Source organism: Triticum dicoccoides, chromosome 2A (genome assembly GCF_002162155.2).
Source record: "Triticum dicoccoides isolate Atlit2015 ecotype Zavitan chromosome 2A, WEW_v2.0, whole genome shotgun sequence".
In the NCBI taxonomy this organism is placed as follows: Eukaryota; Viridiplantae; Streptophyta; class Magnoliopsida; order Poales; family Poaceae; genus Triticum; species Triticum dicoccoides.
This window is the reverse complement of record NC_041382.1, coordinates 5478048-5501196: the sequence shown is the minus strand read 5'-3', so window position 1 is coordinate 5501196 and position 23149 is coordinate 5478048. Positions and strand designations below refer to the sequence as shown.

The window sequence follows — 23149 nt, the reverse complement described above, 5'->3', positions numbered from 1 at the left end:
ATTTTCTTGATATATCAATTGTCAAACCCTTTTTAATTTTTTGTTACCTTTGATTTATAGAGGGGGTACAGGGTATTTTGTAATAAATCACTGGTCAGATCTGCAAGAATGAAAGGCCAGAGTACTTACTGTTTCTCTGTGTCGCACTCGGACCCGCCAGCCCTCCAGAAGGCATGGTAATGAGCAGAAGGATCTCCAGTATAAGGAGCAGAAGAAGGCACCTCGAAGCCATGGTCAAATGAAGGCTGTTCCACATACCACTCTCTTTCTCTTTGTATTGTCACCCTGCTGCTTCGTCTCTCCCTATATAAAGGATTTGTCACCCTGTTGAACGCACCCACAACTTGGCTTTTGGTTCATTGGATGGTTGTTGCTGGCAGCTGGCATGGACGCAGACACGCTCTACTTTCCCTTTTAATTGGCAGCTTTGCTTGACTTTTGAAAGTGGAGACAGGCCGAACTTCACTGCTTCGAGCAGTAGACATCCACCAAGAGAGAGGTTAAAGGAGTCGCTGCACCTCATCATTCTATTGCTGACGTTGAAGAATCATCGTGCCACCCTCTGGGATTACTAGATGATACCCTGCGAGTTGCTGCAGGCAGTTAACAAATAATTTGATGTTTTAAAACATGAGAAAATTTGTGAAACATAGTAGAATTTGGTGATATTTTTTTGAAAGAAATATTGTTTAGAGTAAACATCTGATTTTTTTTTGATGAAAAATCCAAAAATGAGCGTGATTTTTGTTGTGTTAATTTTTTACCTTGACGATATATAGGCGATGCGATATGTGATGAAAACATCGTTGAGTAGAGACAGCGGAGACATCTTGTAAGACAATAGGCTTTGGGGGGAACCGGCACAACCCTCTAGGGGTGGCCTATCACATATATATATAATGAGGTGGTATACAACGTTACAATATACACATGTAAATACAGTCTAACACCCTCCCTCAATCTTAGCCACTTTCTAATGAATCTAGAAGGGTAAGATTGCGCCTGCAAGTCTCAAACTGTGGCAAAGGCAATGGCTTGGTGAAGATGTCAGCAAGTTGATCCTTGGAAGAAATAAACTTGATCTGTAGTTGCTTCTAAGAGACACGTTCACGCACAAAGTGATAGTCAACTTCAATGTGTTTCGTTCGGGCATGGAATACCGGATTTGCAGAAAGGTATGTAGCACCGATGTTATCACACCAAAGAACAGGAGGCTGTGATTGGGGTATACTTAACTCCTGAAGCAAGGACTATACCCAGATGATCTCTGATGTGGCATTGGCCACAGCCTTGTACTCAGCCTCAGTACTGCTACGCGAGACAGTAGCCTGTTTCCGAGCACTCCAGGCAATCAGGTTAGAGCCAAAGAAGACAGCATAACCCCCCATGGATCACCTGTCATCCGGATTGCCAGCCCAGTCTGCATCAGAATATGCTGAAAGACAACCAGAGTCAGACGGCCGAATATGCAAACCATGAGCCACCGTGAAACGAATATAGCGCAAAATCCGCTTAACAGCAGACCAATGAGTGTCACGGGGTGACTGCAGATACTGGCAGACTCGGTTAACAGCATAGGAAATGTCTGGTCGCGTGATCGTCAAGTACTGGAGCCCACCAACAATACTCCTGTACTCTGTCGCATCAGAAGAAGAAAGAAGCACACCATCAACAGCATTGAGCTTATCAGTGGTAGACATGGGTGTAGTCGTCGGTTTGCACTTAAGCATCCCAGCTCGCTGCAACAAATCCAGAGAGTACTTCTTCTGCGTCATAACAAGGCCAGCAGCACGAGAAGTAACCTCCACACCAAGAAAGTAATGAAGCTTCCCAAGGTCCTTGACCGCAAAATCAGCACCAAGTGAGCGAACAAGCGCAGTAGCAGCCGACTGAGAGGAGCTGACCAAAATGATATCATCTACATAGACCAACAAGTACATAGTAACCTCAGGCCTTTGAAGAAGAAACAATGAGGAGTCAGCAGTTGATGATGCAAAATCATGAGCACGAAGAGCCATTGCAAGACGAGCATGCCAAGCACGAGGAGCCTGCTTCAGACCATAAATTGCCTTGGACAGACGACAGAGGTGATCAGGACGATCCGGATCAGAGAAACCCGGAGGCTGGCGCATGTAAACCTCCTCCGCCAAGACACCATGAAGAAAAGCATTTTGAACATCAAGCTGACGAAGAAACCAACCTCGAGTAACAGCCAGAGAGAGAAGAAGTCTGATGGTAGTAGGCTTGACCACTGGACTGAAGGTGTCTTCATAGTCAAGTCCAAAACGCTGTCGAAAACCACGAGCAACCAGACGAGCCTTATAGCGCTCAATGGACCCATCAGAATGCCTCTTCACTTTGAAAACCCATTTGGAATCAATGACATTTACCCGTGATTGTGGAGGAACAAGAGTCCATGTCTGATTGCGAAGAAGCGCTTGATACTCCTGCTCCATGGCCTCTCTCCAATGAGGAATGCGCATAGCAGCTTGATACGTGCGTGGCTCAGAGGATGGATCTGCGAGAGCAGCAGACATGCACGCCGCTAACCAAGCAACTGTGCCATCGTGACGTTGCTTAAGCTGAAAAATGCCACTCCGACTGCGGGTATGTGGACGTAGAGCAGCAGCAGGAGCCGGCGGAGGCGAAGGTGACGGAGACGTGACGGTCGCCGGAGATGCAGGAATCACCTCAGGCGAGCTCGGGACAGACGACTCTGGGCTGCATGGCGAAGACTGGCCCGACGACAGGGGCTCAGAGGCCATGGGCAAACCGAGAGTGGGCGAGGCCAGCTCCGGTGACACCGGCCCAGACGGCCTTGGCGAGGCGAGAGCAGGCGAGGCCGGCCCTGATGAGAAGGGCCCAGACACCCTGGGCGAGGCAGGGGCGGGCGAGGCCAGGCCTGGTGATGACTGCCCCGACGCCCTGGGCGAGACGGGGACCGAGGAGGCCGGCCCAGTCGGCGGGGTTGCAGGGCGCGACGATGGCGAAGGCAGCCCAGAAGCCAGAGGCGACCGGGCCAGGGCGTCGATCGGCCGTGCATGAGCACGGAAACCGAGGCCATGCAGGGGCGCCATGTGCTCCTCATGCACAACAGAAGGTGCCGAGGATGAAGGCGATGGCGACGAAGAGGAAGATGGCACTTCCAGAATCTCCAAACGAGCCCCACGACCAGTGCCTGCACCATGGTTAGGCAACAATAGAGGAGAATATGCAACATCATCAAATTGGTCAGAAGCAACAGAGGATGAATGCATGACAGGTGGCTCGGTAGTGGACACAGGGAGTTTGGCAAAGGGAAAAACATGCTTATCAAACACAACATCCCGAGAGATGTAGACACGATTAGTGGGCACATGAAGACATTTGTATCCTTTATGAAGAGAGCTATAACCAAGAAAAACACACTTCTTGGAACGAAACTCGAGCTTACGCTTGTTATATGGACGGAGATGGGGCCAGCAAGCAGACCCAAACACCTTGAGAAAGGTGTAGTCCGGTTGTTCATTAAGGAGAACTTCAATGGGAGTCTTCATATTCAAAACACGAGTGGGAGTACGATTGATGAGAAAACATGCAGTGGTGAAAGCATCACTCCAAAAATGAAACGGAACAGATGCATGGGCCAAAAGAGTCAGACCAGCTTCAACAATGTGACGATGCTTACGTTCTACTGAACCATTCTGCTGATGTGTATGTGGACATGCTAAACGGTGAGTGATCCCAAGCGACTGAAAGAAGGAGTTGAGGTTGCGATACTCGCCACCCCAGTCCGACTGAACATGAACAATTTTGTGCTTGAGAAGGCGTTCAACATGTTTTTGGAACTGAACAAAAATGTCAAACACATCAGATTTACGTTTGATAAGATAAAGCCAGGTAAAGCGGCTGTAAGCATCAACAAAACTGATATAGTAATTATGACCACTAACAGAAGTCTGAGCAGGACCCCATACATCTGAAAACACAAGTTCTAAAGGATGTTTCACCTCACGACTGGACTCCGAAAAAGGAAGTTGATGACTCTTCCCCTGCTGACAAGCATCACACACTGCTACATCTTTATTACTAGACACACTAGAAAGCTCATGACGACGCAAAACATGCCGGACAATAGGTGTGGCCGGGTGACCAAGACGAGCATGCCACTGTGACGGAGATACCCGAACTCCACTGAAGAGGCGAGCGACACCAGGATGCTCCAGACGATAGAGACCTTGGCAGAGCCGCCCACTAAGAAGAATGTCCCTCGTGCCCCGATCCTTAATAAAAAGATCAAAAGGATGAAATTCACAAAGCACATTATTATCACGAGTGAGTTTAGGAACTGAAAGAAGATTACGTGTCACAGATGGAACTCGAAGAACATTGCGAAGTTGAAGACTCCTATTGGCATGTCTAGTGAGAAGTGATGCTTGACCAATATGAGAGATGTGCATAACTGCTCCATTGGCGGTGTGGATCTTGTCGGAGCCATGGTAGGGTTCACAAGTGTGAAGCTTCCCCATCTCACTGGTCAGGTGCTCTGTCGCCCCAGAGTCCATGTACCAGTGGGGATCAATGGAGTAGGACTGAGTGTGTTCCTGTGGCTTCTGCGGCGGCGGACGATCAACCATGGCGACCTGACGAGCAAAGTTGCATGTATCCTTCCCGTCATTGCCGAGACCAAGAAAACCCCGCTGGAAGCGCTTGTGACACTTCGAGGCCCAGTGCCCATCGCGACCACAAAGCTGGCACACACGTGGACCGCCAGCCCCTGGTAGCGTCGCAGTAGGAGGAGGGGCCGAGGCGGGTGGTGGTGACTGCCCCGAAGGAGCCCTGGATGAAGCAGAGGAGCGACCACCCTTGGTGGCGGCGTTTGCCGAGAGGGCGCCGTTGCCCCTGGATCGGCGCGTCTCGACTCGTTGCTCAGTAAGTAGGAGGCGTGAAAAGACCTCGTGTGCTGGCATGGGCGTGGAGTTGCCTCTCTCATTGATGATCTCGACTAGGGCGTCATACTCCTCATCAAGACCATTGACAATAAACGAGTTGAACTCGGAGTCGGTGAGGGGCTGTCCAATGGAGGCCAGCGTGTCGGCGAGACTCTTGACTTTGTTGTAGAACTCAGTGGCGGTGAAGTCAAGCTTCTGACACTCCCCAAGTTGGCGACGGAGCCCAGATACACGAGCCTGCGACTGTGCCGCAAACAAGCGCTCAAGAATAGTCCATGCCTCGTGGGACGTCTTGGCGAAGACAACAAGCCCAGCAACGGCCGGAGAGAGCGACCCCTGGATGGAGGAGAGGTTCGCCTGATCCTGCCCTGTCCAGACACGGTGAGCCGGATTATAGACCGGACCGTGCACGCTGTCAACCAGCGGAGGAGGGCAAGGGAGAGAGCCGTCGACATAGCCAAGCAGATAGTGACTCCCAAGAAGCGGAAGAACCTGCGCGCGCCAGAAGATGTAATTGTCCAACGACAACTTGATGGTGATGAGATGGCCGAAGTGAAACAGCGGCGGCGGCTGCGATCCCATCGAGGAGACTGGCTGAGGTGAGACCACCGTGGAGACAGTCAGAGGGGCAGCCGGCGCGGTGACAGAGGGCGCGATGGCCGCGGTTGACGCCGCGAAGCCTGCCAGCGCGACGTCCTCCGCCACCAGCGGCGCAGTGGCCGAGGGCGCGACAGCCGCGGTTGACGGGGCGGCGGCGGTGTGGGCCACAAGCGCCTGCCGGGGCGAAGTAGCAGCCGGCGGGAGCGCGAAGAGGGATCCGACGCTCCGTGTCCCGATCGGCGCCTGAAGGGAGGCGGCATCCAGCGGCCTCGAGAGAAGTGCCGCGAGGGAGGCCGGCAGAAAACCGGTGGCGGTGGAGCCGGACGCAGCGGCGGACGTCATAGCAGTCGGGCGACGGCGACGGCGGGCGCGGCGGCGGCGGCGGTGGCGACGGCGGCGGCGGCGGCGGTTTAGGGTTTTTAGGCGGAAGCGGACGTAACCTAGCGTGATACCATGTAAGACAATAGGCTTTGGGGGGAACCGGCACAACCCTCTAGAGGTGGCCTATCACATATATATATAATGAGGTGGTATACAACGTTACAATATACACATGTAAATACAGTCTAACACATCTCCACCCTTGATAGCAACAGGAAAAGAAACTTAGAATGACGTGGTTGCATGAGAGGGCACAAAAAATAAATAATTGTTATTCGTGATTGGTTGCATGTGCATGAAGAGTTAGTGAAAATGAGTTTTTATGTGGTGGACCTACTTGATGATGTAGGTATATAGGATGTGAGACACCCTGTATTCTCTCGGTATTCTAAAAAACATGAAGAAAAAGAATGATGGAATAGATACAAGAGATACTAGACGATACCACACATGTTGACGCAGAGGTGGTGTTGAATATATGAGTAAATTACTACGATATTTCATCTGAATAAACAATAAATAAATCATGATGACAATGACAGAGATTGAACTAATCATGCGGACTAGCATAGTCGGTGAATAGATCGAATCTAAGTCTCAAATTAGAAATATGAATTCTAGCATGATCTCAAACAAGGAGGACAAAATCACATACGGTTTAGCAGGAGCACAACCGCTGGCGTTGATGTTGTTGCCCATGTCGTTGATGAAGAGATTGCCGAGCTCGGGGAAGAAGTCTCGTTGAGGAAGTCATCACTGCCATCAGTCGCGCGAGTGCGCTCCCCAAAAACCTGATAGCCCCTATCCGTTCCCGTGGTGCACGTCGAAAGAAGGGATGGAGAAGACTTGTGTGGCGGTGCAATGTTCTGGAATGGTACGAAACCATATGCTGTGACGGCGGCTAGGGTAGACGTCTACCTGTCTATATAGTGCGGGTCGGGTCGGTCGTGGGAGTAAACCCCACGTCCAAATCAGTAACAGACCCACAATCCAAAAGAATCAGAATTGTTGAGTAATCAATGCGTTAATTTTTTCCGAGCAGTAAAAATATAGACAACATGCATTGCTTTGTCCTCGGCTCAGCTCATTTCCAAAACCCGATGCGACACGGCGCGGCGGGGCGAACCGAGCAAGAAGGAGCACGCGTGTAGGTCTTTTCTTCTCATGCTCAGATAAGTGCTAGAAGAGCTCACCTTATGCTAGAAGAGCTCACCTTATAAGATGGTGCAACTCTCACTCACCTGCAGTATGCACCACACACAGCCGTGCCTGAATGGGGCATGAGAATTTTAGATTTTAGTTGGGCTTTAGGCCAAAGACCTACTAGCAGAATCCAATTGGTGGATGTATAGTTTGTAAATATTATGTATAATACTAATTCAGTCCTTATGATTAAACTAAGTGAGAAATTTTTACATAAGCAAAAACAAGTCGCACCGCAGGTGCCTTAACTTGTCCGTTGCGATCAGTTTAATGCCCAAACTTGCAAAATATATGAAAGTGGTGCTATAACTTGTCTTGTGGTGCATATACGGTGCCTCCATCCGTATGTGCAGTCCGCGTGGCATGACAGCTGGTGGCTGGCCCACATGTCTGTGGGTGTGAGGGTCGCCTGCGCTTGGTGATATGCATGCGATTTTCTTTGCATCAAACCCCTTGAGGTTTAATTAAATGTCACCAAGAAGCCCTTGCTCTGAAATAAGCTAATAAGAGAGGAAAAATATAGTGCGTAGTTGAACGGGTTACGAACCTGGGACCTTCAGGTTAAAATAACATGCACGCTAGCCAGCCGGTTTGTGTACAACTGGTAGCTGGAAACCTTTTTTTGGGGGAAACTTATATAGTCTTTGTAGCTTTGCAATTTCCATTCTGTTTTTTATTCAAGTTACTGTTTTGTTTTTATGATATGTAGATTTTCCCATATAAAAATACAATAATTATCAATATACGATTATTTTATATTTACTTGGTTATTCTTTTTTGAGCTGTTTACTTGGTTATTCTATTTTTACTATCGTGTAGTTCGAAGTGGTAAACATGAACATTTTCTAAAACTTATGTGGATTTAAACAACTCAACCTATATTACAAAAAAATGTGTATAAATTTTGTATCTTCATTCAGGATCACAAGCACGCACAATTATTGTGTATCTTCTTCACTGTAATTTTAGAATACAAAATTATTACAAAATCAATAACCATGTATTTTGAAAATTGTTCAGTGTGTATTAAAAATCATTGTGTAAAAGCAATAAATTCGATAAATGTGTTAAAACATGCTAAATGTGCTTGTAGAAATGTAAGAATAATTTTACACAATATTTGTTTAATACATGTTTAACATTTTATGAAATAGATGTTGTAATTTTTCTGAATACACGACGGGCATTTTTCAAAAACATTTGCAACTTCTTAATGCAGATGATAATTTTTCAAAAACATGTTGAATATGTTTCTCAAATGCACTAACACTTTCTTTAAATTTGTGGCACGCTCCTCTCTGAGCCATTGACATGTTGGCCAACGCCACATTGGCACGCCATATGGGCAGTGCATATGTTGGATACGGACGGAGGCAACGTATTTGAACGCTCGGACAAGTTACGACACCGGTTTCATGTACTAGGTAGGAAATGCGGCTTGCCGCAACCGACAGCGGTGCTGCGGGGTATAGTCATATCCCACCCGGTAATACAATCATTGAAGCATTGTAAATATAAAAAATAACATAATGCAGCTGTGTTTATCAATCTAAAACAGCATTGGCACGCAGTGCCTGGCTCAAGTAAACAAAGTACATATTGTTGTAAACAAAGTACATATTGTTGCAAGAATAGTTGCCAAGAATAGATCATTTTAATGCATGAAAGCATGAAATTGCTTTTATAGATAACATAATTGTATCCATTATATGGAGTTGGTCCTGTCCAACCCTATGTTCGAGCACACATATATAAAATTATGCATCTGTGACATAGCCACAACAACATATTACTACTTTGGGGCACGCTGCCTGTCTCAAGTTGATCCAACATTTGATATTTTGTAATGAAAGAGGTAGGAGCAAGCAGAATACATGCATCTCATAGAAAATGGTACCGTAGTACCAAGTCAATTACATATGGTGATAGGTTTTCTTCATCCAGTTCAAAAATACACTGAAACACCAAAAGCAAGCCACTGGCAGTCCAGGATAACAGATTTATATGGTTCTTCTATGTCATATAGTGATAGCAGTACATTATGGAGCTAGCCCACGCTAGCAAACATGGGTCAGCGACCATGGGCCGAGCTGGCTGGCGCTGGCCCGGCTCGCGGTCAGCTCGTCTGCAGGCTGCCTCTCTGCTCGCGGTGCAGCACACAGCCAGCTCGGCTGCAGGCTGTGGCCCTGGAACTCGACTGCCATCGCTAAACTGGCCCGACACGTAGGGGCAGCTCGACTGGCCTGAGTTTTTCTAAAAAACAAATCTGCACATTTTTCAAAAACTTAAACATTTATTTTTTGAAAAACAAACATTTTCAAAATTTGCACACTGTTTCTGAAACATGTTTTTCAAAAAATATGATTTTTTGTTGTAATGTGCAACAGTTTTTGGAAAAGTGATTTTTAGAAGAAAAAAGAACTCAACTAATTTTTCGAAAATTTTAATTCATTTTTGAAAAACACGAATATGTTTTAATTTTTCTAAATATTTGAACAATTTTAGGTAAATATTGATCATTTTTTGAAGGGAATAAAGATAAACAAAAGGAAAAACAAAATAAATCTACAAAGAAAAAAGAGAAAAAAAGGGAATAAGATGACCTGTCAGGAACCTTCTAGGAGGTTACCAAGACCGGAACCAAAAACTCGTCGGCCTAGCATTAACGGGCCGGCGCATCTCTCGGTCGCTCGGCTGTGCGAACAATCAACGACTTGACGGCATAAGAACTACTCCCTCTGTATGGAATTACTTGTCGCAGAAATAGATGTATCTAGACGTATTTTAGTTCTAGATACATTCATTTCTGAGACAAGTAATTCCGAACGAAGGGAGTATATTATAGGGAATATTGTAAGTTTGCTGCTAGCTCGGCTTCACCCATACACGTTCGTTCGATTGCTCTTAACTGCCTTCTCAGATAACCCCTGGTTAACTGCAATAATGTAAGGAAGTATTCCCTATGTACCTGCAAAAACATGATTAAATGTGTATGCCAAAATGGAGAACCCGAATTATGTGGCCCCAGGACAGGTATGTGGTCATGTAGTGTATCAGGGCATCTGCAATGCTAGGCGCTACCGTAGGCGCCAGGATCGAATTCCCGGTCGATGGGGCAGTTGGGCCTTCCAATCCTGGCGCTACCTACGGCATCGATGCTAGAAAAGGAACCGAGCGCTTGAGTACGAGATAGAAGGCTGCGTGCAGCGGCGGATTTCCTTAGCGCCCCCGTAATTAGTGCTCAGCGTTACAACAGCGCTTAGATGGGCTTTTAATTTTTCAAGATTTTTTTTATTTCCTTAAGCGCCCATATAGGGGTCTTGCATTGAAGATGCCTTCAATGGGGCCCCATTAAACCTCCCACATGATTAGAACGCTCAGACTTGGATGAAGATAACAAGAACTCAGGTCCTAAGTCGAATGTGAAACAAATCACCGATGCACAAAGCATGGCCTCCTACGGTTGCCTTTATTTACATAGGGTTTTTATCATTTTATGCCACTGATTTTTCCTTTATTCATGGACGCCGATAAGTTCCACACGTGTGGGTGTTAGGAAGTCCGCCCACACATTTTGTGTGGTGTATAAAAAGGAACAGCCCACACACCTACGTGTGGGCAAAACAAGTAGCACCCACACGCCTCTTTTTTTCCCTCCCGATCCCTCTCACAAGCGTGCGTGTAGGCGAAGTTGATAACACCCACACGCCCATATGTCAGGCCTCGTACCTCTTGGTCCCGCACGCCACGCGTGACGGTCACCGCGCGCCCGCAGTTGCCATGGTCCAGACTCTCGTCCATGTTCGTTTAACTGCAGTTGCCATGTCGCTGAACTACGGTTGCCATGTCGGACAACTGCATTTGCCATGGTTGCTCAACTGCAGTTGCCGTGTATGGTCTGATCTAATATAGTTGCCCTGATTTCATAACTTTAGGAGTTGCCACATACTAACACTAGGCAGTTGAGAGAGTTGCCATGTGCTCACAAGCATGCTAGGGCAGTTGCCATGTAAAAAGGAAGAGTTGCCATCTGCTTACGTGCACGTTAGGGCAGTTGCCATGTACATGCACGTTAGGGCAGTTGCCATGTACATGCACGTTAGGGCAGTTGCCATGTACGATGCAAAAACATATGTCAACTTAGTAAAAGAGAGTTGCCACATACTAACACTAGGAGTTGCCACATGCTATGGTCTGATCTAATGTAGCTGCCCTGATTTCATAACTTTAGGAGTTGCCACATACTAACACTAGGCAGTTGAGAGAGTTGCCATGTGCTCACAAGCATGCTAGGGCAGTTGCCATGTAAAAAGGAAGAGTTGCCAACTGCTTACGTGCACGTTAGGGCAGTTGCCATGTACATGCACATTAGGGCAGTTGCCATGTACCATGCAAAAACATATGTACCATGTATCTGCTTACGTGCACAGCAGGCAGTTGCCGTGTACCCTGCAAAACACATGGCAAACTCGTGTAAAAAAAGAGAGTTGCCACCTGCTTATAAAACACACTAGAGGCAGTTGCCATGTGTACTGCAAAACACATGGCAACTAGCAGCTTGGGTGTGGGAGAGGAGACGAGCGTGTGGGCGAGATGGCAAATGCCCACACACTAGCCCTTGTGTGCGTGTGCAAAGTGGCGTGTGGGCGAACTGCTGAACGCCCACACACCAGCCCCTCCTATGTGGTGCAAACGCCCACACATGTGTGCGTTAACATTTCCGTTATTCACAGATGCGTTTATTCGAAACGTTTTATCTCCCAAACCGTGCGTCCAAATCTCAAACCATTTTCAATATTGAATTCCTCGCATCGAGATCTTTAAAACTAGATCCCATGTTGATAAGTTTTGACGAATTTTTTTTCACGAAAAAAACCGGCCAGAAAAACCAAAAGAAAAAACCGAACCGGGAACACGGGTTCACCTCACTTGCAATGAAATCTGTGTAGATGTTTACGACAACTTTATGGAGTAGACGGTATGTTTCATTCAATTCGTGTTATAGCTTTTCTTTCATAATGTTGCGCCCAGAATTGCCTAATTTTTTTCTTTTTTTCATGCTTAGTGTATCTCTTATTGCGGAGAAGGGCTGAGTTCATGCGTGTGGCCAACCTGCCCATCGACGTGGAGGGCACGGTTTAGTTTGACATGATGTTGTTAAAAGTGGCATATCCTTAACCCTCAGTGTGACCAACGAGGGAGGGAGAACGTATTTCCATGGTCCAAATTGGATTCAAATTGCCACAGTATTAGGGATGCCAACTGGGAAGGTGTTCATTTCTTCACGAATTTGAGGAGGCCCACATAGACAACAAAATCTATCTGTGGTACGATGTCCCGCAATCATAATAGTACGTATAGTTTCGGTGGTTATCTGTCGTACGAGTACTTTATTGAACATATATATGTTGTATGCACTTATTATAATTATAGTGTGTAAGTATTAATCATTAAAGAGTTATTGAACTAAAGTGTGTATTTGAAGTATGCTATTTATGATTTTAGGGTACTGGTATTATTGCTAAATAAAGAAAAGTTGCAACGCCGCCTAAAAACGCTGCCTGGTAGTGTTTTTTTTATGTCATAAGATAATTGTGGCAGGTGCAATCGGACGCCCGCCACATGTACATTTATGATCACTAGTGGGAGCGCGCGCCCCACTGATGAGGTCATAGCAGTGGTGCGCGCCCCTGAGAGTCATGCCCGCCACTGCTAACATTCATGCAGCTTGTGCTTGTGATAAAATTTAGTCGGTGCAAAGCAAACGAAGGTGGGAGAAGACCTCATCACTAACCGGCCTATGTTAACTACCATGGGAGGCTTATCATTGACGCTTCAGAAGAGGTCTGTCATTGTTAAGGCTCATAACTGATGCGTGGTCAAGGCCTGGTCAGTGATGAGGGGTCAATACTCTTCCGATATGTAGTAGTGTGTTTAAGTTGTTCCACATTTACTTCTTGTTACTTTCAAGGTATCCCACATGTTAACCTGGCTCTGATACATTCTTTGTTAAGCAATGAAGTCCATTATGTTATATAAATGGTTTTTTTTATCATTTACGCCATCGGTTATGTCTCACTACTCAGTTTTGCCACCAGGAATTTCAATTGTTCAAAAATGCCATCGCTTCGTTAAACACATGCTAAAAAATGCCACTAGACACTATTACTGTCAGCTTACATCTCATTTGACATGTTATAATGACCAAAATACCTATGCACCAACATGTCAGCTCTTCCTCTATCTCACTATAATAAAATGTGGGTCTCACTTAATCCCAATAACGTTCTTATTATCCTCTAAATTATTCGCTTGCTTAGTCCTGACAAGTGGGGCCAACACTTATCATTGCGAGATATCGAGAACTGACATGTGGGTCCAGTGGTATTTTTGTCATATAACATGGTAAACGGGTTTGACCTAACAATAACGATGACTAATGACATTTTTGAGCAAACATCTAATGGACCGATGGCATCTTTGAGATATCTAATGGCATTTTAAGCAAATTTCTCATAGAACGATGGCATTTTTGAGCAATAGTAACTTCTAATGACAAAACTGAGTAGTGAGACGCAACCAGTGGCATAAATGATAAAAACACTTAGTTGTTTATAGAGGTAGTATTTGTTTACGTGGGGATCTGACAGGTGCATACAATGTGTTTTTTTAGTCTTCTAGTTTCTCCAGCAAAGCAAATATCAAAAATATTCCCCAGTAGAACCCATCATTATAAGGCAAAGGGCGCTTTTTTAATACATGAGAAGAATCTCAGAAGACCTTGTCGAGACATTGGGAGGTATGTAACCGAATTATTACAGCGAGCGAAACTTATTGGCTTATAGAAAAGGAAAAAAAGATAACCCCTCACTAGTGTAGTGTCAAAAACACTTTTATATTATGGGACAGAGGGAGTAGCAACATATTGTCATGTTGTGGTCGAAGCAATGAGCTTCATCTTCATCGACCACCTTTTCCTTAATATGCAAGGTCGTTGCTTCAGTTGTCCATAGAGAAAAATGCCTCTTTTACTTCAATTACTTCACCGTAGACATCATGCATCGCTGGGCGATCCTTCGGTGATTCCGCAGAGCATAATAAGCCAAGTTTAAGGAGACGGAGAGCACATATATCCTTCATCGCAAATATGTTGCATTCTTGCAAGTTTGGGATATGATCAGCACGCTGATCTCCCGTCTCCGAAGCAAGGCTGGGTTGCAGCATGTCTTGGGTTCGTGAAAGTGATTCTTCTACATACTTGGGGAGTGTCAAGCCATCACTGAACTCTTCATTAGTAGGCCGTTTCCGTGTTAGCATTTCCAAAAGAACAATGCCATAGCTATAGATGTCTCCCTCGATGGAGATTTCACTGCCCATACCATACTCTGCAACAATGTTTTGAAACAAAAAGTTATTCCGAGGAGCACAAATGAAACTTGCTAGTATTAGTAAAAACAAACTAGCAATTGATACAGTTACTCATACTAGATTTTGTCAACCTTATTTCAGAATGTGTTCATAAAATGTACTCACCAGGAGGTATGTACCCAATAGACCCCCTTGGTCCAACTATGCTTGTTGTGCCGCTCTGCCCTCCAGGTGAACAACCATGAATTAGCTTTGCCAAACCAAAGTCGCAAATACGTGCAGTATCGTCATTGTCGAAAAGTATGTTGCTTGGTTTCAGATCGCAGTGAACAACCGGCGGGATGCACTGGTTATGTAGATATTCAAGAGCACAAGCAATGTCAACTGATATGCATATCACTGCACCTAAACTCAAACCACCACACTGGTGGTTATGAAGTCGGTCTTCAAGGCTTCCGTTGGACATATACTCAAAGACTAGAGCCCTGAACTCATTTCCCACTGGGTCATAAGTTGAGCACGCGGTTATCACCTTCACGAGATTCCGGTGGCGGATGTGTTGCAATGCTTTGCACTCAGCAATGAAGCTATGCAATGCGCCATGCTGGTTGAGCTTGAAGACTTTAACAGCAACAGTACCATCTTCCGCGTCGAACCAACCTTTGTAGACTGTCCCAAATTGCCCGGAACCAACTAGGCTGGCCGGGGAAAAAGTATTCGTTGCTTTGTTGACGTCACCATATGTTATCCTTTTCAGCTCCATGTGTGAATGGCCTATTCTCTCACTAGATGTATACCTCCTCTTCAACCAAAAGATGAACATCCCCAAGATAAAAGCAAGGGCAACAAGAGCTGAGAGAGCTATCATCATTGGAATGACAACCTTTTGCTTTTTTGTGGACGCCGAAGCAAAGCACATAGGCAACTCTTCTACGGCTACGTTTCCACAAAGGCGTGGGTTTCCTTGGACAAAAGTACCACTTTTGTTAGCGAACACTCCACCTGTGGGAACTGGCCCTTCCAAGTTGTTGAAGGACATATTCAGGTACTGTAACGAGGTGAAGGTCTCGAGGAACTTTGGGATTGTACCAGATAGATTGTTGTGGGAAAAATCTAATTGTTGGATGCCTTTGAGGCCTGATAGTGATTGTGGAATTGTTCCTTGTAGGAGGTTCCCTTCTAAGCGAAGCGATTCCAGCCGGACACACTCACCAAGAGTGGACGGGATTCTACCTGTGAGATTATTGTGAGAGATGTTCAACGAACCAAGGTTTATCAAGTTACCCATCTCTTGTGGTATGGACATTGCGAGTTGGTTGTGTGATAAATCAAGTAGCCAACTCAATGAATTCAACCCGGCCAACATGTGTCCGCTTATGCTTCCACCAATGGTATTACAGGAAATGTTTAGTGCCAACAAATTCTTGCAGCTACTTAAACTTTCAGGTAAGCTTCCACTCAATTGATTTTCTTGCAAATAAAGCTCTTCTAGTTGAATTAGGCTGCCAAGGGAAGGTGGTATTTCCCCGGTAAATTCGTTCTGTGAAAGGCTAAGTACAACCAGATTGCGTAGCTGACCAAGCGTATAAGGTATAGGCCCCATGAAAATATTTCTATCAAGATAGAGCATGGAAAGATTAGACATGTTGCCAATCTCCAATGGGATGATACCAGATATGTTGTTTGAACTTAGAGTTAGAGCGGTCAAGCTTTTTGGCAGATTCGCTATGGAATCTTCTGGTAAGGCCCCGCGCAAGTTGTTTGTATCTACATTTAGATTTTCCAACTGCGTACAATTTGCCAAAGAGGAGAAGAATGTCCAGTCTCCAGCCTCTAGCTGATTTGAGTACAACATTACGTACTCCAAGTTCGACATGGAGCTGAAAGAAGGGATCACCCCAGTAAGAGAGTTGTTGCCTAGATGGATATACGTCATGCCGGAGGCATTTTGTAGTGAGGGGGGGATATCTCCCTCAAAATGATTGTCGGACATCATCAGTATTTCGATGTTAGGAAGTGTGTTACCCATGTCAGAAGGCAGTGTTCCTCCAAGATTATTGTTGGCCAGCCCAAGAAAGTACAACGCTGACGAATTGAAAATGGAGCGTGGCACTGTCCCTACTAGGTTGTTGTAGGAGAGATCAAGCATTTCTAGTCTTGAGAGTTTACCAAAATCAGGAATGAATCCTTGCAACTGGTTTTGTGCAAGCAAGAGTATGGTAAGGGATGAGGAACTATTTGCCAGCGACTGTGGGATTTCTCCGCCAAGAAGATTGTTGGGGAGACTGACGGACTCTAGAGCTGGTGAGCTCCCGAGTAGCGACGGAATCTCACCAGAGAGCCGGTTGTTTCCTAAGTCTAGAGAAGAAAGGTTGTGAAGCGTCCCGATGCTGAGCGGGATGGTGCCGCTTAGTGCATTAAAGCTGAGGTTGAGGTACCGGAGTCCGGAGATCCGCCCAAGTTCCGGTGGGATTTTACCGGAGAGGTTGTTGTTGGGCAAATGGATTCTTACCAAAGAAGTGAGGTTGGAGATGCAGGGTGGGATCTCACCGGCGAGGCCTTCTGCCTCCATATCCAGGGCCACGACGAGGGGTGGTTGCCTTGGCCTTCTCCCTGTGCATGAGACGCCATGCCAGGTGCAAAAATCTGGTGCGGTGGTGTGGTTCCATGTGGCCATGGCTGTGGTGGAATCGTGGAGGTGGAACTTGAGGCAGAGCAGAGCATCTCTGCTCGTATTGGTGCTGTAGTCTGCTAGTGTTATCGACAACAGGAGGAGGATGGCTAACAGTATAACCAGAGGACTAGGAATATGCACTGATGATGCAGGGGCCATGTCGTTAGTATGCATTTTGTGGACAGCGGTGTGTTTTCAACTCTGCTTGATACTCTGAGATACTTGAGTGTTGCTTTTATAGACTTGAGCTGCTGGGATTTGGAGTCCCCTATCCAACTATGCGGGTCAAAACTGGCTGCACCGTTAGTTGGTTGGGCAGGCCAGATGCAAGGAAAGCTTGTTTGTTTGTCTGCACCAAACCCGCCGTGCCCACCTCTCACCACAAAATATGAGCTTGCCCATCCAAGCCAATGAGTTATGGCTAGTGCATGAAAAATGGTGATCTGGTCACTGATTTACTTGCACTTTAACACAACTGGTTGATCTTTTTTTTTGGACCGGGCGATAACACCTTTCCATTACTCATCATAACGGAAATACAACCAGTCCCACATAGTAACCAGAAAGCCTAGAAAGGGAAAAAAGCGGGTTCAAAGCACCACTGGGAAGCCCACTACGAACACCCGTCATCGAGCAGTCCGTCATGGGGTGAAAACCCAGTGACACCATAAGCTACTACAACTGGTTGATCTTTTTAATTGCATATAAATGTTCATGGATGGGTCTAACTTGGATTACATATTTATTATGACTAGGATTAAAACAAAAAATCACGAGTTAAGTATCGGCTGCGCTGTGGATGTTTGTCCTTGTGTTGTGTGGGGTACGAGGTTTTCCTCTATATATGCTGGTGATCTACGTATCGAGCATCGCAACTCGTGCATGGTCTGTAGAGTGCAAGGATCTTCATCATCGCGCCAGCACCCGGGTCTGCTCCTCCCATAACAGTTTCTGTTCAAGGGGTGATGGGAGGCCAGTTAGGGCATGTACAATGATTGATAAGATAGTTTTATCTTAAGTCTTGCATGTAATTTAGAGATGACAAAAAAGAACATCTACAATGGGTCATCTCTTAGCCTTATCTTCAATAACTAGCTATTCCTAAAAATATGGTGAGACATATTGTGCTAAGAGATCATCTCTTGTCTTCTCTTAAATAAGATAAGACAAACCTTTTTTTATGAGTTCTCTCTCCTCCACCTCATCATTTATCCTACGTGTCACTCCTAAGATAGCACCATTGTACATGCCCTTAGTTTGGTGGAGCGGATTCACCATCTCTACTTTTAATGGAGGAGTTGGTAGTCTCGCCTCACTCCGGCTAATTCCCCCCACCGTTTTTTGTCCCTCCAACATATTTAAACCGGATTTACCCACGATCCATTTAAACCGATTTTACATGGAAAGGAATGAAAATGAATCATGAAAAATTGATCTTCGGTATGTTTGGTAACTTTTATATGGAAAGGAATGAATCATATCAATCTTTAATCAATTTTTGAAGACCAGGATTTGGTAGTCTTCGCCCCATGATTTATTTTCGTCCGATTTTTCTCCGTCTGTTTTTTTTGCCTCGCAAGCCACAGAACGAAAAAATGTATGTTGTGGATCCTCTCCCGATAGAACTACTCCATCGATCTATCTCCTAGGGCGTGCACGATGCCGCCGCCATCGCGGAACTCTACGCGGCCAACGTCTTGCTCCTCCGCCGACCGCCAGTCGCCGCCGCCGCCGCCATTGTGGAATCCCAGGTCACGGCATTCTCAGATTCCCATGTGCGGTCACCCGCAAAAAAAAAGATTCCCATGTGCGGCGGTGGAGCATGCTAGGCGAGCGCTCTAAGGGCATCTCCAGCCGTTGGCCCCCCAGGGGGCGTCTAAAAGCGCCGCCTGGGGGTGAGCCGGCGCAAAAAATGGCCCTGGGGGCGAGTCGGTCCCCAGCCGTCGGCCCCCAGCGCCGCCCCCAGGCGCGTATTAAAAAACAAAAACAAAAAAGAACGCTCGGCGAAGTTATGATAAAAACTAGTTAAATTTCGGCCAAACATGGCAAATTTCGGCGAAATTCGTCCAAACATTACATTAACCTAATCTAAAAAAAAGAAAGGGGCTGAAGTCGTCGCCGCCATCGTCGTCTTCGGCCTTCTCCTCCTTGACGCGGGTGCCCCTGCTGGACCCCTGCCCGGCGTCGCCATGGCGAACAGGCGGCGGCGCGTCGTCATCGTCGTCGTCGCTGTCGCATAAGACGACGACCCCGCCTTCCTCGCGGCCGCGTCGGCGCTCCTCGAAGCGGCGTAGGGCGGCGCGCAGGCGCTCCTTCTCCTTCTCCCGGTGTGCCTTCTCCATCGCAACGGAGTCCTGGCGCGCCCATTCGAGGGTCGCGTCGTCGTCGTCGAACTCCGCCTTCACCGGCGCTAGCCCCGGCTCCGTCTTCACCGGCGCCAGCCCCGGCGTCGTCTTTGGCTTGACGAAGCGCGGAGGAACCGACGAGGAGGAGGCGCGCCGGCCGCCCTTGTTGATGACGATGCCGGCGCTGCGAGTGCGCCGGCCGAGCGGCGTCTCCGCCGCGGGCTCGGCCTTGACGCCGAGCAGCGCCGGAGAACCGGAGGAGTGTGAAGAAGAACGCGATGAGGAGGAAGAAGAGGAGGCGCTGAACCTCCTTGGCGCCCATGGCCCGACGCGCCGGTGCTGCGCCGGGGCGGCCACCCTCGCCGGGGGGTACGCCAACGGCGGGTCGTTGCCGCCCTCGAGGTACGTGAGCACGCCCTCGAGCGTGCGGCCGGGGACGCCCCACCAGAGGTGGCGCCCCTCGCTGTTCTGCCGGCCGCCGACCACCGGCGCGCCGTTGGTGGACGCCAAGCGCTGCTGCTGGCGGCGCTCGAAATACGCTGCCCAGGCCGCGTGGTTGTCGGCGGCGTACTGGGGGAGGGAGAGTTGGGCGTCGGTGAGGGACGCGCGCACGATCTCGACCTCCTCGGCGAAGTAGTTCGGCTTCGCCATGGCGTCGGGCAACGGGGGAATGGGCACTCCCCCGACGCTGAGCCTCCACCCCGTTGGTCCGGCGCGCATGTCCGGCGGCGCCGGATGTTCGCCTGGAACAGGAGCCAGGACTCCTGTTCGCGGAGCGAACGGCGGCCGAAGCCGTTGGCCGCCGCCTTGTCTCCGGGGAAGCGTTCCGCCATGGCGACGGCGGCGCTAGGCAGGCTCGGGAGAGGTAGAGGGAGGGGCTGGGCGGCGGCGCTTGGGAGAGGCAGGGAGAGGGAGGGGCTGGACGGCGGCGAGGGGCGGGGCTGGTGTGGGCACAGGCGAGTGGAGGCCGCCGGCTTTTATAGCCGGGCCGCGCCCGTGTGTACGCGTGCGAGGAAGGGGAGGCGTCGGCGCGCCGTCCCGTGACGCGCCGCCCGTGAGGAATCAATGGCAAGGCTGACTGGCGGCAGCCTTGCCACTGATTCCCCGCGGGAACCGAGGCCGTTGGGGGAAGACGAGGCGCTGAGTCGCTGACGCGGCTGGCCCGCATCTTTTTCGCGCCAAAACAGTTTGCCCCGGCGCCCCCGGGCGTCCCCCAGCGCGCCGGGTTCGGCCTGGATCCGCTGGCGCTGTTTTCGGCCCAAGCCGGCAAAAAACGGACTCCTGGGGGCACGACTGGGTCGTTTTTCCGGCGCCGGCGCGAAAAAATCGCCTGGGGAGGCCTTCCTGGGGGCGCGGCTGGAGATGCCCTAATCAAATCGAGGTTCGTATGTCCGTTCATATGTACTATGAGTATGATGCTCATGGATCATCTGATATAGCAATCTTCATTCACTAATGCATATGCGTTCGTTGTTATTGCGAGGGATACAATTTTTGGGAAGGGATGGAGATGATGGAGGCTGCTGCCCATCTATGGGCTTGTCGAGTCAGACAAGCCCCTCTACAAGAAGTACCTCTGCCAGTACTACATCCGCAATCCTCCCGAATCCATCGATGTGCAGCAGATCATGACGCCATCCGCGCGGACAAACGAGAATGTCCGCCTGATTCCTGTTGCCCACTTGGTAATTAAACTGGGTTTTGACTGACAGATAGACGTACAGACAGTAATTCATTCTTGCATATGTTATCTGCTGAATAATTTAGTTTGTTCATTTCAAGTGTCTCTAGATGGAGACCAAGCTCATGGCTCAGTGCGGCCACAGGCACAATCAACAATTGACTGACGTTAACTGACAGTGAGATATAAATAAGCAACAAAATCAAGTTCTACTAGTATTGGTTAGTGTTTGGCCATAAAATTCCACCCTATACCAACAAACATACTACTAATGGTGTCTATTTATATTACCGTCTAGAGATTGACTGTATCACTCTCTCTTTGTCTTTATACTTTCCTTTTCTTACATTGTATTATCGTCGCCGTTCGTTGTTTCTCCATCGATAAATATACACATGCATGCCGCTCACTTGCATGGTTAAAGAAAATAAAGATAGCTGCGACGGTCAACAACGAGAATGCTCATCTCTTCAGGCATCTCCACAAATTGAGTCATTACTAATTTCCAACTCAGTTACTCTTCTCCTCCCTAATTTTCTATCTCCATTAAACCCGTGACTTCTTGTTCCAGGCTTTTATTTTTTCTATTAGTGGACCCACATGCCATCCTCTTTGTCCATTCACTTCACCCCTCCAAGTTTTGGTTTACACCCGCAAGTCCTTCCTTCTACAAAAAAAAACTACGAGCAACATCCTCCAAGCGTTGGTATGCTCAAAGTCTTCACGACATAGACCTCCTGTCGCAATGAGTCATCTAATGTGTCCAACAAGTTGGGTTGAGACATATTTTGGCATGTTATGTGATTGTGGACAGAAGATTCGTGTACGCTTGCATGGTGGTCCATATACGTTTTCACAGAAGTGATCGTGGTAACGAAAGCTGTCTCAGTCCAAGGCCGGGCTGATCAACGAGCCACGACTCACGAGACTACATGATCAATGTCTTCACCTCAAGAACGACCTTCAATTCACTGTCATGAAGAAATCAACAGCCGTGCGCCACCAGTTGGAACTTGAGAGGTCCTCCTCTTACCTTTTGGACATCTTACACCACTATCCACGTCTTAATTCTGCACCACAGTCGATGAGGAAACTGCCGACAGTGTCCCTGTGGAAAATGGTGACCACAAGCGCGTGGAAAGGGTGCTCCACCACTGAACATTTCTTGCATTTTTTCTGATATATGAATGTCACATTTTATCACTTAAATGTACTATCAAACAGATACAAAGAATCATAAGCGAAAACCACCACTACATAGCTAAGATGCACACACAGACAAAAAATACCCAGGCTGACACTAGTGAAAAGAACGACATGTATGGAACTAATAATATGGCTCTGCCGAAGAAAATGGTGGGCCGATGTGAAGATTATTCGTTATCCATGTTTGGTAAAAACTTCCCGGAGCACCTGTTCCAACCGCATACACGCTACTTTGAATATCGTATGGTACTCCCTTAAATAAAATGTAGACCATGTATGAAGCCAATGTCTACAACGGCCTGCATAGGAGAAGAGATTTTGCCATAAAAAATAATACATTTGTACATAACCAAAGCAACCATAACAAGGTAGACGCTCCCACCCTTATTAGCATGCTAAACCTATTTGGTACTCTGTCAAGCGAGTTATCAGATATACTAGCAGCACTTCTGTACGGATACAAATTGGATGTTGTTTGGATGAATGACCCTGTAGAACGGGTTGGGATCCTCTGCAGTACTGTACGGTACAGTACAGTCACTGACATGTGGATCCGGCCCCACATGTCATCCGCATTACAGTACCGTATAGTACTGCAGAGGATCTCAACCCATGTAGAACGCACAAGCCGACATTGAAAGAAGAGGTGTTTGATTGACCCTTCTTGCTTCCTTGTCTATTCTTTAGTTAGCAAAACTCCCATCCAAAGATACAATCATAACTTTAAATGGTATATCAATTTTCAAATTGATTTATTATT

At 47.4% G+C, this 23149-nt stretch overlaps 1 protein-coding gene across 1 annotated transcript; it reads right to left on the bottom strand.

The window, feature by feature from the left end:
• Nucleotides 1-13814: 13814 nt before the first annotated feature.
• LOC119352691 (probable LRR receptor-like serine/threonine-protein kinase At3g47570) lies at nt 13815-17349 on the bottom strand. Its single transcript, XM_037619267.1, has 2 exons — nt 14649-17349; nt 13815-14500 (listed from the first exon to the last, which is right to left on the bottom strand). Exons 1-2 carry the CDS (start codon nt 17329-17331, stop codon nt 14115-14117), a joined length of 3069 nt encoding a protein of 1022 aa, XP_037475164.1. The 5' UTR covers nt 17332-17349; the 3' UTR covers nt 13815-14114.
• Nucleotides 17350-23149: the final 5800 nt, after the last annotated feature.

Coding starts and splice junctions, on each gene's coding strand:
- LOC119352691 (XM_037619267.1), bottom strand. CDS start 17,331: ATGCATACTAACGACATGGCCCCTGCATCATCAGTGCATATTCCTAGT. Junction 14,501..14,648: donor TATTGGGTACATACCTCCTG/GTGAGTACATTT, acceptor ACATTGTTGCAG/AGTATGGTATGGGCAGTGAA.